Genomic DNA, 16,609 nt, shown 5'->3' on the forward strand with positions numbered 1-16,609 from the left:
GTGGCAGATTGCCAAAAGGGTCCAGCTATGGCATCCCTCAAACAGGAGAGCACACTGTGTTCATCATTTCTGGCCCTCCTCCCTGGACCAGGAGTCCGATTGGTGGATGTTCTCTTTGGGCTACTCTTCACACTTCCCCCCCCCCCCACCCCTCCCTTTCCACTGGTGCTGTAGGTCCGCTGGAACATCTACAGAGAGGGAGTAAGCATAATGTTCATTTTCCAGTTGTGGTTTCCAATAGAAACGTTCCTGCTGTTGCTGAAGTTGGCGGTGCATCTTTCTTGGCATCTGCCAATCGACCTACCACCTCTGACATCTAGCGATCCGGAGGTCAACGCTGCACATATGACAGATTCAAAGTTCAATTAATGCGACTTCAAAAACAAACAAAAAAAGGATCTCAGAGGTAGCCAAGCAAATCCAAATGCCTCACTGGCCATCTAACCTACCAGCCTAAAACCAGTAGTTCTGAAGATGGTGAAAGGATCATGTTAGTTCCACCATTTCAGGAAAAAAATGGCAAACCTTGGATTTTCTGTCATGTGGTTTTAACGAAGGCCTTTCAATCTCAACCCATCGCATGAAGTGGCCAGCTAGTAAGGCACTTCAAACAATATCAACCGAAGCTGAGCAATTGGAGCCTTTTGTGACAGCTTCTCAAGGGCTTTTGTTTCAACGTCGTCCATCCAAACAACTTGTACCAACGCGGGATCTGTCTGTGTCCTTCTGGCTCTTCAATCAACGCCACTGTATCCCATCCTGGATGTAGACATGCATTAGATTTTGTAGAAGAATTTGTTCCTGGTAGCCATGGCCTCTGCCTGGCGCAACTAGGAGCCCACTTCATGACTGATCCCTACCTCTGCTTCCTTTGCAACAGGATAATACAAAAGTCGCCCAGATTTCATCTCCAAGATCTGTATGCAATTCTATTTCAGCCATGAGGTGGTTCTGAAAATGTTTCACCTAAATTTGTATTGTATTTATTAAGCTTATATAGCACCTTCACCAAAGCACCATACAGAATACAAACAGAACAAATGTTGAACTAATCGCAATGAACCAATTAGGAGAGAAAATATGTTCATAACACAGTGGAAAAAAAAAGGTAGTTCCAAGGTTTTGGAGCCAACAAGATCAACACAAGTAAAATTGGGCACAGGCTGGCCGCAGGACAGTTGAGGAAGTTTAGAATGAGACCTTTGGGAATGAGAACGAAAATGGAGCAAGATGAGGGAGGAAAGATACCTTTGACAACATTCTCCTAAACATCCTACCCCACAGGACTTGTTCACCTCCTTTCTCACTGACAGGCAACACTGTCTCCATATCCCCCATTGATCCAAACTCACCCCAGTCAAGTACGGGGTTCCCCAAGGATCCTGTCTGTCTCCCCCCTCCTCTTCAACTTTTATGCAGAATCCCTTGGACAGACGCTTAGTAAACAACGTCCATTCCACGAGTATGCAGATGACGTGCAAAATTACTTCCAAATCTCATCCACCGCCACAACCTCAGAAGTTGTTTCTCTACCACATCACCACCTGTATGGCAACCACTTCCTCCAACCCCAACCCCTACAAAACAGAATACCTCCTCATCTGCCCTCTCCAGCACAAACCGGACTTCATACTCTGGATCAAAAATCTTCAAGCGTACAACCCACACACATCCCTCTCCACACCTGTCAAATCTCTAGGCTTTACCATTGACCCTCACCCGACGATTACACATCACATGGCTACTGTCACAAAACATGCAAACTACAGCTACACCCCCTATGCAAGATAATACAAATCGCCCCACCCCACACACCCACAACTTCTGCACACAGTCCGAGCCCTAGTTCTATCCAATCTGATCCATGGAAATACTCTCACCAGCAGAACTGACACCCCCATGCAAGCCATACAGATCACAGCAGCAAGACCTATCCTGCACCTACCCAGCCACTCACACTTCAGCCTTTCCCTACTTGCTCATCAGGCCTCCTCTCATGTGGTCAGGGAAAGGCAGCTGCTACCTGATCCTGACCTTGGGGGTGGCATTATGTGGGAGGATCACATTGGAGGGGACTCATATCAGGGGGAGTTGGTGACCTGTTTACCTCCCGATTCCTATATTCTTGCTAAAGCATTGATGGCTTACTGTGAACAAATTGATGTTACCATAAAAACCAATATGGACTTCAGAACCCATAATGCCTGTGGTACTAGAATGAGGAAGAGGGACTCAGTTGATCAAGATTAAAAGTACCATTAAACATACTGAGTGGTCTAGTTGTTGTAGTGTGAAGTACACAAAATGAGTTACAGCTGAAAGAAGGAGTAGCAGACACAGTAGCAGAGGCGGCAGCAGCAGGTCTGAATGCGGGACGCACTGTGGAAGCGGGAGAAACACCAGCTGAAGTCAGTGTGGAAGAAGGCATGTGGCAGTGCAGAGAGAGCACATCTGCAAGCAGTATTGGGGAAAGCTCCGATGTGTTGGTGACTAGCTCCCAACATGCTGTGAACCTATCCGGTAAAGAAGCAGAAGCGCAGACCGCACACAGAGCTGTGAAAGCTCCACCGACAGACTGCGCTTAACACAGCAGTCATACCAGAGCGGGCAGCAGAGCAGCCAGACCCTAAAAGATCTGCCACAGTGGCAGCGAGCAAAACAAAGATGCAAGAGAAGACTGGTGAGTGGGCCCCGAGAGGCCAGGTGACCCTCGGGTGCCTCAAATAAGGCATTTAGCTGAAACTAATAATTGTGAACACCAAACAAGTGAAGCAAGACAAAGTCAGCAAGGGTGCAAACATCCTTATATGGGATACCAATTGGGGGACACCTGTAACCCGCATTGCCAACAGCCAAAGGGCTACAGAAGAAGAACAAAGAAACAAGGGTAGGCCGCCATTTTTTTAAGGATACCAACTTGGGGAGATCTGTAACCCACAATTGTAAAGAGTCAAGAGACTATAAAGAGAAGCAGTTGTTCAAACCTACTCACATAGGATACTGGTGTGGAGAATCTTGGAACAAGTAAACAAAATTATGGTTGGAGGAGTTTCATCCTAGCAGGTGAGTAAACCAGGAAAAGGACCAATAGTAGTTAGTCCTGGCAGGCAAGTATACCAGGAAAGAAGATGATGATTTGAAAGACTGTTTGTGGTAAAAGGTGTGTTGGGAAGAACTTGTTAAAGTTAACACATTTTGATGAACTGTTGCATTAATAAAAGTAGTTCCTGTGCCAGCCTGCCAAAAGTGTTTCCTTTGAAGAAGTGTGATATGCTAATAATTACTTAGCATTTTGAAGAGATCATTCACCTGGGTTTATGAACTTGTGTTTTGTGGGAGAGATTTACTTTTCAAGCAGAAAAGACTGCAGAAAAACTGTTTTGATTTATGACCAAGCATCTGGGAAAGAGACATTTATTTTGCTAAGTGGAAAGACACAGTTAATGGAAAAGACTTCATGTTACACTGAACAGAACATTAATGACTCTGGACTTTACTCAGGGTATTCCTGAATTGATCCAGGGGAAGGGAAGCCAACCCTGGCCACAAGGAGTACTCTCTATATTCATGGAGTTTCAATTGGTATATTGATTTGTTGAATTAAAGACAGCCATAAAACATTTCTTCTACAATGTTGTTGTGTGTATTAGTATGAGGGTCAGAGACTTTTTGGACGCTAGATCAATGTGTCTTTAGTTTTAGTTTGCTAGGCAAGGGCATCCTTCTTAGGTTAGGGAAAGATAGGCCTTCATCTCACCTTTTCTTTATTTAAAGAAATGGCAAATCTTGAGAAAACTATACCTTTGGGTCCGTCTCGCATTTCTGACCCCTCACAGTACTCTGCATTGTAAACAAAGCAATCCACCTCAAACCCCATGCTATGTCCACAACAAACAGAAACCCACACACACACTAGACAAGCTAGCCAACATCTGCTAGGCATACCACTCTGCAAAGAAACGTCCTACCACTCAACATTTGCACTGCACCCTCCATCAACACTTGCCGGAAAAGCCTAAAAATATAGGTCTTTCCACACACCTGATCCAGTCACCCCACTTTGCCAGCCATCACCATCTATCCCTTCTTCTCTGGTCCTGAAAAAAAGTAAATTTTGTTTCACCTCCTACCTTCTCAGCTTTTGAACCATGTAAGGCACTCTTCGTAAGGCCACCGCTGGACAAAAATGCAAATAAGATAAGGAGCAAGACCGTGGACACATTCAAATACAGTAAAGAGAAAGAGCAGTTAAGAATTGAAAGCAAGCAAATTTAGAGAAATCAGGGCATGAGACAGAATGTCACTAGGAGAAAGGCAAGTACCCAAATATCATAATTGTAAATAGACCGCAGTTGGGCCAGTTGATTGGGAGGAGGGTTGGGGGAAGTCCCAGAAAAAAAGCAGAACAATAGTCGAGGTGGGAGAAAATTAGGAATGTAGCAAGTAATTTAGTGGCATGGAATGAGAGAAAAGATTGCATTTCTTTTATATACTCCCTTTTGGGATTAGGGTAAAATTCTTAATTTTATAAAATTTTCTTGATTTTCTGTCTGGAAGGCGTGGGTCTTCATTAGTAAAGACTGATGAGACATGTGACCTAAGAGCAATGATGATTACCTAGTACAATCCGGCATTAACGATCAATTACTAATGTGGCCCATGGTGGTAAGCTCTGCTTTAGCTCTGCTTTAAACAATCAAATATCTCAAAAACTGATTCTTTATGGTATGTTTATTGACCACTCTTCCTTCTCCATATTTATGCAGAACAAGTCCTCCGTTCCATGCTCCAAATTAGGTATAATATAACCATTTCCCCCTTTTCAGATGCAAGAGCTTGTTTATCTTGAAGTATACATGATCTTTCAACGGTGGCACTGGTGTCAGTATTAATGAACAGTAAGACCCCGATATGACATGTCGGGGCTTACCCACTGAAACAGAACAGAACGATCTTTCCACTGAGTAGTCGTCTGCAGCCATTTCTATTTTTGACGGATTCAAACATTTAAGGCAAGCCAAGTTCAGTCAATGGCTTTTTGCATCTTCAGTCTAGAAAATTTACCACACAATGTCTTCAGTACTTTCAGACAAGCACTTAGCAAGATGACTATCAATGTCCAGTGGAGAGAACCTGCAAAAGAAGATACAGAAATGTTATCAGAGAACATGCATCGAAAAAATTAATTACAAAACTGATCAAGCTCATCAAGGATAGAACATGTCAATGATTATTATCTTAAGACTCCTCAACTACAGATTTAAAATGATGTAGCTGCTTCACAGCTTGTTAGCACAACCAGGGTCAGCCCCAGTAACACTAACCCTACAGTGGCTGGTGGTGGTGCAGTAAGTCAATTTTAAGAGTGTCCTAGAGGTTCTTTTTTAGTTTGGGCTATTAGGCGTTGCTTGCGCCCCTTATAAACCAAAACGATTTAATTAAAGTACAGACCAGGAGAAATGGCATACGAGGAGGGACACAGCCTGTAGGTGTTGTTTGATTATTTGCCCACCCATTTACTGACTATGCTAATCCCAATGGCCCTTCCCTGTCCAAAACCCCTCCTCATAGGATTTCTTTGAGCTGCTTAAATTAAGCCTAATCATCCAACTTTGCACTGAAAGTGCCTGCAAGTGATGTTTCAAGGCAGTATTCTTAGTTAATGGCTTAATTGGAGCGGTAAACCCGCTACTTGTGTAATCAAAATGTCTTCATCAGTTCTGCCTTCGGCCACTTGATTTATAAGAACTATGCATGTCCTTCATTGAGGTCCTATTAAAAACAAGCATTTTGGCTTCTCTATAAGTATTAGGCATTTGCAAGGCACTGCTAATGGGTGCCCGGTTTTAGCACCATTTTATAACGGCTACCATCAATGGCCAGTTAATACCACTACAGCAGTGCCTAGCAATTGTCTTTCTCATGCCTGTACAAAAGCCCAAACTGTTGGCATTGCCAATGCGTGTTGGATTATACACATGACTTCCCGAAAGGCATCTTAAGGGGATACAACCCAGTTGTATCTCATGGTTGATACATTAAGGATTAGGGTTTGGCAAATTACTTTTTCAATATAAGCTAACTCCATCATGTGGGAACTTTAGAGAAGTTGAAGCCCACCTGAAATGTATGAATGCCTGAATACATAGTCAATACCCAACAAAGTGAAAGAATCAACTATCTCTTCCCTTCAATTGACCCGCTGTGTTTTATCATTTGGGAGAATGTGCAGGCAAAGGTACTTCACAGATCTACATATGCAACGATTTTAAAAGGGAGTGGCCACTTTAATTCAGCAGCACGTTTTACAGATGTTTTTCCTTTCTCAAGTTCCCTTTTCTAACAAAATGATTTAAGACCCCCAAATATGAAAACGAACAACATAAATACGACCAGGAAGTGTATGTTTGCTGTGTTGTCTAGCCTTATGTAGTAATGACAATATAGGCAATAAGCAGAAAGTCCAAGAACTCAGATTATCTAGGAGGGCGTTTTAGGAGTACCTGAAGAAGTGGGTCAATTATCATAAGACCAGGAAAAGAAATATGCTCCTGAAGAGGTACCAAAGACCGAAAATGCTTCGATGTACAAAACATTCCACAACTCCCCACCACTGAAAGGATTATGAGAAAGACTCACTTTTGGTCAAACTGTAATAAACACATGGGACATGTCTGCAGAGGAGCCATTCCTTCATTAACCTTTTCAGTAGGTATATTAGGGACACAATGTGCGACTTCCACATATGAAATCTTTTCGTCGACAGCACTTGGATCATTTTGCTTTTCTCTGGATGTTTGTCCTTCAGTTTCATTCCTCTCACTTTGTGAGCTTGTTTTAAAGAGTCGTTCAAAACCGGCAGCTTTTCTTAGGTTTTGAGATGCTGCATGTTGCTGGGGACCGTGAACATCTGCAATATTCTTCACATTTCCCTTCTTCTGGGAGTTCAGTGTTGGGTTCTTGGATTTGGGATGCCTGGGCATTTCAGACTTTGCTTTCTTTGAAATTTTAAGAACATGTTCAGTGCTTTCTTCAGCTTTGTTGCCCGTTTGCCTGTGGATAGCTGGCTCGCTTCTTCCAGGTAACATGGCTACATGTTTGGGAGGCGGCACAATATTCTGTTGATCCGGTGGACTTGCAACCACCTGCTGTATGTCAGGGGCCAGCAATCCGAGGACGACTTCTTCTGGAGTAAAAGATGGAAATGGAGTCCACTCAAATTGTTTCGGTCCAACCTGAAAAACCTCAGTGTTTATGTCCTCCTTGTCATTTTCCGAACACTAGAAAACCAACAAAAAAAGTCAGTAGTAAGAAGGTGATTTAAGGTTGTAGCTTCACTAATATATATATATATATATATATATATCTTTGGCAGGAACCACACTACTGAGGAGCGAGAATGATATATGTTTGGTATCAAATAAGAGGGCTAGCTAAAATGGAGGCATGCTGTCTGAGAAGCTAGCAATACGATAGTTAATTCAGTGTAAGCTAAGTTGAATACAAAAGGTTTTTACGTTTAAGGTTGCATATATATATAAAGGGTTTTTTTGTAGTCCAAATGCTATAAATTAGAACACATCACCAATTGCTTCCTCCAAATCTGGAGAGAGAGAGAGAAATTTTGAGCTGCTTATGGAACTTCAGGTGGCCCAGCTGAAGTTTGAGAGGAGCAGGGATGCCATTGCAGAGGGATGCACCTGCAGAGGAAAGGGAGATCTACCCCCCTCTCACCTTGGAGACGGGTATAACTCTTAGAGAGTTGGAGGTAGCTGAGCGAAGTGCTCGAGAAGGAAGGTATTTTGTAAGAGAGCGTTGTATGTAGTGCGGGCCACAGAAAGCCTTATGGACAATGCAAAGGATCTTGAACCTGATCCTTGCAGCCAGCGGGAGCCAGTGTAGAGATTTGAGGGCCGGAGAGATACGGTCCCTGGGCTTGAGGCCAATTACAATACTGCAGTCCTGTTCGGGATTAGTTGCGGAGGGTAAAGGAAGGCAGATTGAGAAAAAGGCTAATGCAGTAGTTCAGCCTAGAGAGAACCAGGGCTCTGGAGACAGTGAGCTTCTGGGGGAAAGTGAGAAAAGGGAAGAGTAACTTTGAGGAGCTGCAGCTGGGTAGTGGGACTCCTAGGCGACATCCGAGATGTAAGGAGAGAAAGAGAGTGGAGTCGAAGATGACACCAAGGTTTTTTGGCCGCGAAGGTGGAGGGCACAAGGCGGGCGGCCAGAGTGTGAGAAGGAAAGCAGGGGCAGAGGTCCCAATGAGAAGGATCTCGGTCTTACTGGCATTATGGCAGAGATCGTTGGAGGCGCACCAATCCTGAATCATGGATAGACCGTCACGAATGAGCACGAGAGGAGGCTGAGGGGAGCCTGAAGGAAAGCCAAGTCATCCGTATAACACTGAAAGTTAGAGGAGCAGGTAGAGATCAGGTGGGTCAAATGGGCTAAGTAGAGGTTGAAAAACCTGGATGAGAGGATAGAGCCCTGGGGAACGCCACAGGTAGAGGGAGAGAGGTGGCAGAGAGACTGGACCAAGTTGGACCTGGTAGGGGCAGTTCAAGAGGCAGGTAGTCAGCCACTCCTGGGCCTGATGCATGTTGCCCAGGTTCTCACAGAATCGATTGATCAGGATAGCGTGGTTGACAATGTCGAAAGCAGAGGAAAGATCAAGGACGATGAGGACAGAAGGAATGCTAGAATCAACTTGAGAGCAGATCTTCACGGGTGTTCAGGAGAGAGGTTTCCATGCCTCTGGCGGATCTATAAGCAAGATTGATGGAGACCACCAACAGATTCAGTGTGGAGAGTAAGCTGGGAGATGGCCAGCTTTTCCTGGAGTTTGCCCAGGAAAGGGGTGATGGAGATTGGGCAATAGTTTGCCGGGCAGGTGGGATCAGCAGACGGCTTCTTGAGGTGGGGGTGCACAAGGGAGTGCTTAAGGGGAGAGGGGAAAGTTCCAGTGGCAAAAGAGTGATTACAGAAATCGGCCAAGGCTGGAGGGAGGGTGTCAATTTGGTCCTTGATGGTTCTGGAAGAGCAGGGTAGCACCTGTTTGGACAAAACTTTCACAGATTGGACTTGTCTAGAAACCTTGTCAGATGTTGCAGAGAGAAAGGAGGAGGAGAGGGAGAGATGGCCAAAGGGGGGCTGAGAGAGGAAGAGGAGATTGAGGACAGGATGCCCTGGGTTTTAGCAGTGAAGTGAGTGGCTAGAGCCATACAGAGGTCCTGGGAGGGATCAGGAGAGGTAGAGAGTGCAACAGGGTTAGCCAGTTCCTTGCAGATTTTAAAGTTTGGCTGTGTTGTTAGAGGCCGCACAGATGCAGGCTTGAATGCATGCCCTCATCTTGGACAAGACAGTGAGTCGGTATTGACTTTGGAACAGGCGGCAGGCCAGTTTGTCAGAAGATGCGCCTAAAGCCCTTCACTTTTTCTCAGCCACTCTGCACTTGCGTTTCAGGATGGTGAGGTCAGAATCATACCAAGAGTTTCACTTGGAGGTAGGCTTCAGCCGGATTCTCATGAAAGGCCAAGGACGTACAGGGTGTTGGAATTAGAAAGATGCCGATTACAATGGGCTGTGTCAGGGTGTGAGACAGCCGCAGGAGTAGGAGGAGCAGAGGCAAAGGCATCCATTGACACGCTTCAAGGGCAGAATGACCAAGGAGGAAGGTGGTAGTGCTGGGCGGGCCTTGCCTGAGGGACAGAGTTTCAGATGAGAGGAGAGTAGAAAAGGGTCAGTCCAAGAGAGGTGTGGTGAGAGCGGGATGTCTTGGGTGATGAACATCCAAAGTATGTCCTATAGCGGAGCAAACACAGACTTTTCACCATTAATTATCTCAAAGAGCACAGTCAGATGAATTAGGATTCCCAATATTAACATTGAACAGCATTCGGCAGAGGATTACTGAATCAAGTAAGCAAATATCAACCATCAAACAATACATTAAATGTCATATCGATCAGGCCTCCTTAAGCACCAAGCTTCAAAGAAAAAAAGCAAAACACATTTTCTGCACCCAATTGGCTAGATGCATTTCTCAAAGGGGTCTAAATGAGATTCTAAGAAAACAAATCTAAAGAGTAATAACACCAACAGCAGAATGTTTTAGCTCAGTTTCACCTCTGGTATTTGGTTATTTGGTTGCACCTTGATAACACACCCATTCAGGACCACATGAATATATACCGAAAAGGTTATCATTGGTGATAGAATAGCTGTTGCTACTATGGTACATTGCACATTCATGTATATTCTTATACAAAGTGTTCATATAATTCCCACAAAGGCTGGCTCTATCTGGCAAGCATAATTTCCTAAATGCTATTCTTTCAGCCTCAAGTTTGCAACAGAATTTTGACCTTGCTGGCCTCCTACATAGACACAGGAAGTTCACCAGATCCAACAATATCTTTAAATATCCTCACTAATTTAGTGGCCTAAGAATTTGAAAACTGCTTGAAGAAATCTAGATGGATGCTGTCTGAGCATCATTCAATTGTGTAGATCTCAGATGGCTGTTTACATTTCTCAGATTGCTGGTTACATTTTGTCTCTGGATACTAGGGAGTGCAGTCCCATCAGGTCCCCTTTGGGTATGTGTGGTTGATTGCTCCAAAGAAGGAGCCAAAATGAAATCAAGCCCTGCTCAGGGGTTTAATATATACATCTGTATAGAAAGCAGCAAACAGACTGTTAAATCAATCTGTATTAGTATGCATTTTAATGTCAAAACTCAGGATTTCACCTATCACTTTTAAACCCTGTTGACACTTAAAGAAGCATGAAAGGAGGCAAGATGGTTTATCCCGTTCAAAACGTTTTTGTTCACATTTAGCAAATATTTGTTCTACTTTACCGTTGAAAGCTCAGTTAGCTGAGTTTTTGCTTCACTTAATTTAGGAGGCAACGTTACAGACCCATTCTACTTATGGCGTTTCTCTAAATCTACCATCAAATAGAGGAGTTTGACATATTTAGGCCTACAGCATCTATATTTGTAACCCATTTGGATATGCATTACTCTCGTAAAACTGCTTTCATCGCATCCCAACTTTCCGCAGGAGTCACATCTGGGGTGTCATCATATAATTTCCAAACGTTCTCCATCACAAACTGCATAGAGTTCACAATATCTGGCTAGTTGCTAAATTCGACCTCTGCTGGGGAGGTGCAGGTAAAACATGCAAAAGTAGGATGATCATGGGGGAATAGGCCGACTGTGCAGAAATGAGAATCTTGTATTGTGCGATTCTATTAATGTTGCATTTGTGGGTGACCCAGAAGTCCAATCTCGAATATGATTTATGTGGATTGAAAAAGAGTGTTACCATGACGCTGCCGCCACACAAACCATGATATCGTCCTGATCCCTTAGGACAAAAGCAGACCGAGTGGGATTAAGAAGAAATGGAGGACACCCATCAATAGCAGGATTCAGAGTAACATTAAAATCATCACCCAATATAGTGAATCTACCAACGTATTGGGAACATATTAAAAATAAATGTGTATTCGTTTGGCCTACATTGCAGAAGTCCATATAGATATTATGAAGGGAATTAAACTTCCCCACGAATTGTGCCCCAAAGCAAGATACCTTGCTTTTGAATCTTGGAACATGGTCTAAAAAACCTGAACTAGTTTCGATTTTGATAGCAAGGCACACCTTGTTCCACTATTATTCACCAATGCGGATCTACGTGCCAATTTCCTCTACAATTTAGACTATTGCATCACATGCAAATGCATTTCTTGAAAAAAAACAATTTCAGTTTTTTCGTTCATGAAGAAGTTGTGAATTCTGTTTCCTAATGGGTCCATCCATGCCAAGTACATGGAGTATCATCAATCGAACAGTTGCCATATTGTGTCAGTATGTATTGTATCATAACATGAGACACTAGCGAGATCTGAACCATGGACTAATAGAAGTACAGTGCATAAAGGAAGATCCAACCTTCTAAGGCCTGCAATATGCCACATAAATGTAAACATCATTAATCTTATGAATACTGTTTGCTCTAGAAACCTTGAAGGTTTGTGTCATGCATTTTTAAAACCCACCATAACATTGAGGTAGTTTTCTAAACACACCCCAAATGCTTGAACCACAAGGTTATTAGACTACCATGATTGTTCCGATACATACGGTCTGTCAGGTACCTTGATCTGTTGACATTGCCATCTGCACGTTTGTTAGAGCCTGCAAAATTGTGCTTTAACTTTTTCATCTCATCAAGGATAGCCTGCAAGCATCTACAGGTTTTCTTTGGAATTGATTGTGTCTGAGGATCTCTAGTATACCTGTGATGTCCGTTGCCCCCCTCGAATAAGGGGAGCTAAGAGAGCATGTTAGAGTTGGGGGCTAGAGGAGTAAGGAACCTGTATGCCAGTCGGACCCAGATCAGGACAGAGCCGCATCAGGGGAGACTACGCAAGCCGAGCACATCAATTCAGGATAGAGACGCAAACTAACCAACCCTACTAACAATTTCCCTTTCTGCATACACCTCTCAAATTCCAAACCAAACACAACCAAAACCTACAGCAAAACAAACCGCACAAACTTCACTACGTCGCAACAACAAAACAAAAACACACATAGCCTTGCACAACAGTACACTACGACTACCGGCCGCAAACACCCCAGGCCCAGCCAACGGACCCACCGAGCTGAGGCCGCCAACAGCACATCACTCCTCTCTTGCACTTTTCCTGCTTCCTCCCACTAACTCAACCTCCTCTCCTCTTTCAGAGCTGCCAGAGCGCCAGGGGACCACTCCGGTGGTGATAGTGCGCGGTACAAATGTCCTTTAACATTAACCCTCCCCTTTGGTTTGCCTGTGATGTCCTTTGACCCCCCCAACCCTCCCCTCTGGTTGCCCGTGATGTCCGTCATGCCCCCCTCACATGCATGTATTGCCCGTTTTGCTTGATTTAGTCTATCCTGCTTTCCCTCCCTCCTTCAGTACTGCCCCCACCCCTACAGCCAACCACTGCAGGAGTTTGTCTTGATACATTATGGTTTTACCATCACTGTCTTGTTGCCATTGCTTGGATTTGACTTCTATGGACTCATTGACTCGTGGTGCTTCACCCCTCAATTCTCATGCTGGACTTCCCCTGCATCTCGTACTCATGGTGGTCCTGAATCATGTTGTGCCCATCTTCATGTTGAAACCTGGCTGCACTGCTGTTCTCTTGCAACATTATGTGTTATTACTGACTTCTGCAACTGTATTCGCTGTCCCCTCTTGCTTCTCCATTCTTCACTGTTTTAACTCTTTGTCTCTCCTCCTCGCCCTTTCTCTTCTCACTCACTCCTCCCCTCTCCACTTATTATTCTACGCACTTACCCTATCAGAATTGTCCTTGGACCTAGTATGATAGCAATAATGTTTGTCTGCTTTCCCCTCATTTTTTAACGGCCCCTCCACCCCCCTCCAGTAAAATCTGAAATGTCGTCAGGCCTACTACGATAGTCGCTTGTTTTGTCCCTCTCCTTCCTGCTCCTCCCCCCTCCCTCACCCTCACCGCTTGTAAATCTCATGATCTACAAGAAATGTCGTCAGGCCTAGTGCGGTGGTCACTTGTCTGTTGCCATTCCTTCCCACTCACCCCCTCCCTTATCTGTGTCTTAGCTCTTGGACTATCTGAAATGTCGCCAGGCCCAGTACTATAGTAATTTCACATGCTTACTGTTCATGGCCTGTAAGAATGTCATTGTATTTTCATTTGTTCCCTCCCTTGCCTTGAAGCGCTTTGAAACACATTGTGTTTTGGCGCTATATAAATAAACTATCATATCATATGTTCTCGGGTAAGATATTGTACAAGATATTCGAGGCACCACACATTACAAATATCGTATATGCTTGGATTAAGACAAGAAACAAGAAGTCATTATCCCCTAGGAGAAGAAATGCCTATAATGTCTCCATATGATCTCCTTCCTGAGAAGATGTAACACACAGTAGCAGCGGGGAAAGTTTTCAAGAATGTGGGTCTCAGGAAACACTGTGGTACAGCGATAACACAAGCAAAAGAAACAGAATGTTTGTTTTAAACTTTATTAAATACTGGCATTGACACATTGCGGGAAACATGTTCAGGAGGGGCGTTACAATTCACAGTTATAGCAAGATATATCTTTTGTAACTTTATACACAATGCATGGGGTGAAATTAGGAAATGAGAGGGGAGGGACGGGGCGGGAGAAGGGGGACACATCACAATGAGTCATACAGTTAGACTCGGTGCATTCTCAGTTCCTTCCTCCTCCTCTGCCACCAGTAAGTATGCCCTGAGGGGGGGCCCATAAGTCCTTGGGCCTAGACGTGGATTGGATCCCTCGTATATATTTCTCTTCACTTTCCTGTGTGTGGATTAGGTCAAGTAACCAACTTTTGTGAGTGGGGGGTTCTTTAGATTTCCATTTCCTAAGGATACTCCGTTTAGCCACAGCTCCCCCTACTGTGAATAGTCTGCGGGCTTTAACCGAAGCCTTGCTGATATCTCCCAGAAGGTATTTCAGCAGTGTGGGAGAAATGTTCATGTTTAATATGTCCTCCATGGTGTCTGCCACTTCTGTCCAGAATTGTTTAATTGGCGGGCATTCCCAGTACATATGGATGGCTGTTGCTGCTGTTGTGCTACATTTGGGGCATGTTTGTGGCTTGGTAGGGTCGAACTTGGAAATTTGTTTGGGTGTGATGTGTAGTTGGTTCAAAATCTTGAATTTAATAAGTCTGAAATTTGCACACAGGGATATGGTTTTTGTATGTTTGCAGTAATTTGTCCATTGTTGATCACCTATTTGAATGTTCAAGTATTTGAATGTTCAAGTCTCTTTCTCACTTGACTCATTTAGTTCTTGGATGGAGTGTTGGATTGAGCGATTCTGTATAGGTTTAACATGCTGCCTATAAAGCCATCCTCTGTCAGGATTTCTGCTAGAAATTTGTGGACTGGTGGTACGATAGGAAAGAACGGCCATTTCTTCTTGCAGGAGGCTTTTAATCTTTGATAATGTAGCATTGTAGTCAGGCTATTGCCTGCTCTGTTTTGGATCTGTGCCGCCATGAGAAATCGACCTTCCGGAAAGAGATTGCCAACTTTGGCTTGTTTTGTAGGGTCTCATAGTACTTGTATGGTGTGGTCTGTTGTTGGCTCAAGTCCTGGGTAGTGCCACAGGGGAAAGTGTGGCCAATATGGTATTTGACATCCCACTCTCTTGAGAATCTGTGCCCATGCTCTTACAGTGGATTCCATAGGATCAGCCAAGGTCTTTTCTCGTGGTACTTTAGCGAATATCATGCTTCGGAGGTCCAGCGGTGCTGCTGCAAACCTTTCTGCATGTATATGTGCAAATTGTACTGCGGTGTTTGTCCAATATTTTGTGAAGTGTGCTTGTGCCAAATAGTAATATAGTTGGAAGTCTGGGGCTGCCAGACCTCCCGTATCATAGTTCTCACACAGTTTGGACCAGCTTAGTCTGGGCTCCTTCCCTCCCCAAATAAAGCACGTGGCCAGATTTTGGAGTGTGTCGGAAAATCTCTTGCCAGGCCAGATCAGGATACCGTTAAAAAGGTACAGCGGTTTTGGGACTACCACCATTTTCAATAGTGATATACAACCGTACAGGGATAGTGGCAGTTTGGTCCAGGCGTTAAGCTTATGTTCAAGCTGTATTAGGTGTGGGGCATCATTATTTGCATATAGGGTTTGTCGGGTGCTATGATGATGCACAAATACCTTGCGGAAGTGGGGGACCAATGTAAATCATTCATTGTTGCGGTCTGGGTAGTGGACTCGGTCAGTGGAATTATTTCAGAGTTAGTTTGGTTAATTTTGTATCCGGAGTACTTGGTGAGTTTGGTAATGTCACGTAGCACCGGTGGCAGATGTGTGTCTGGGTTTCTGATGTACAGCATCGTATTGTCCGCGTAGAGGGAGATGAACTGTGGAGATCCCATAATATGGATCCCTCTCCAGACGTGGTTATGCCGTAAGTATGCTGCCATTCCCTTCCATTGTCAGAGCGAATATTAAACGGAGAGAGGGGGCAGCCTTGCCTGGTGCCTCTCTGTAATACGAAGCAGTGGACAAAGTTTGGTTGGTCCGTACTCTGGCGGAGGGGTTGCGTTCTAGCAGCTTTATGAAGCTGAGGAATCCTGGGCTAAACCCCATCTTTTCCAGTATTCCATTCATGTATTTCCACGAGATGGAGTCAAATGCCTTTTCCGCGTCTAAAGTGACTGCCACCGTTTGTGCCCGGTGGTGCTTTTGGGATGTGATGGCGAAGAAGCGCCTGAGGTTCAGGGCAGTGGAACGGCCAGGAATGAAGCCTGTTTGGTCCAGATGCACTAGTTTGGTCATGTATGGATTTAGTTTGGTTGTTATTGCTTTTGCAAAAATGTTTGCGTCGACGTTGGAGAGACAGCGGTCTATATGAGGATGGGGAGTGTGCAGGTTTATTGGGTTTTAGCAGCACGGCTATGATGGCTTCTCTCATTGTCGGTGGGAGCATTCCAGTTTCAAGGGCCTCCTCCCAAACCTCTAGGAGCCATGGGGCGAGTTAGTCTATGTACATTTTGTAGAGATC

At 44.3% G+C, this 16,609-nt stretch overlaps 1 protein-coding gene across 3 annotated transcripts in view; it reads right to left on the minus strand.

The window, feature by feature from the left end:
* Window positions 1-4,713: 4,713 nt before the first annotated feature.
* Window positions 4,714-16,609, minus strand: part of FAAP20 (FA core complex associated protein 20) — a 121,707-nt gene continuing 109,811 nt past the window's right edge. For all 3 annotated transcript variants that reach the window (XM_069610178.1, XM_069610179.1, XM_069610180.1), the window contains 2 exons: window positions 6,640-7,280; window positions 4,714-5,133 (listed from right to left, as the gene is read on the minus strand). In XM_069610178.1, coding sequence (XP_069466279.1) covers window positions 5,061-5,133; window positions 6,640-7,280 — 714 coding nt within the window. In that variant the 3' untranslated portion in view covers window positions 4,714-5,060. The remainder of the gene's footprint in view (window positions 5,134-6,639; window positions 7,281-16,609) is intronic.

This window comes from Ambystoma mexicanum, chromosome 8 (genome assembly GCF_040938575.1).
Source record: "Ambystoma mexicanum isolate Mex_15411 chromosome 8, UKY_AmexF1_1, whole genome shotgun sequence".
Classification (NCBI taxonomy): domain Eukaryota; kingdom Metazoa; phylum Chordata; class Amphibia; order Caudata; family Ambystomatidae; genus Ambystoma; species Ambystoma mexicanum.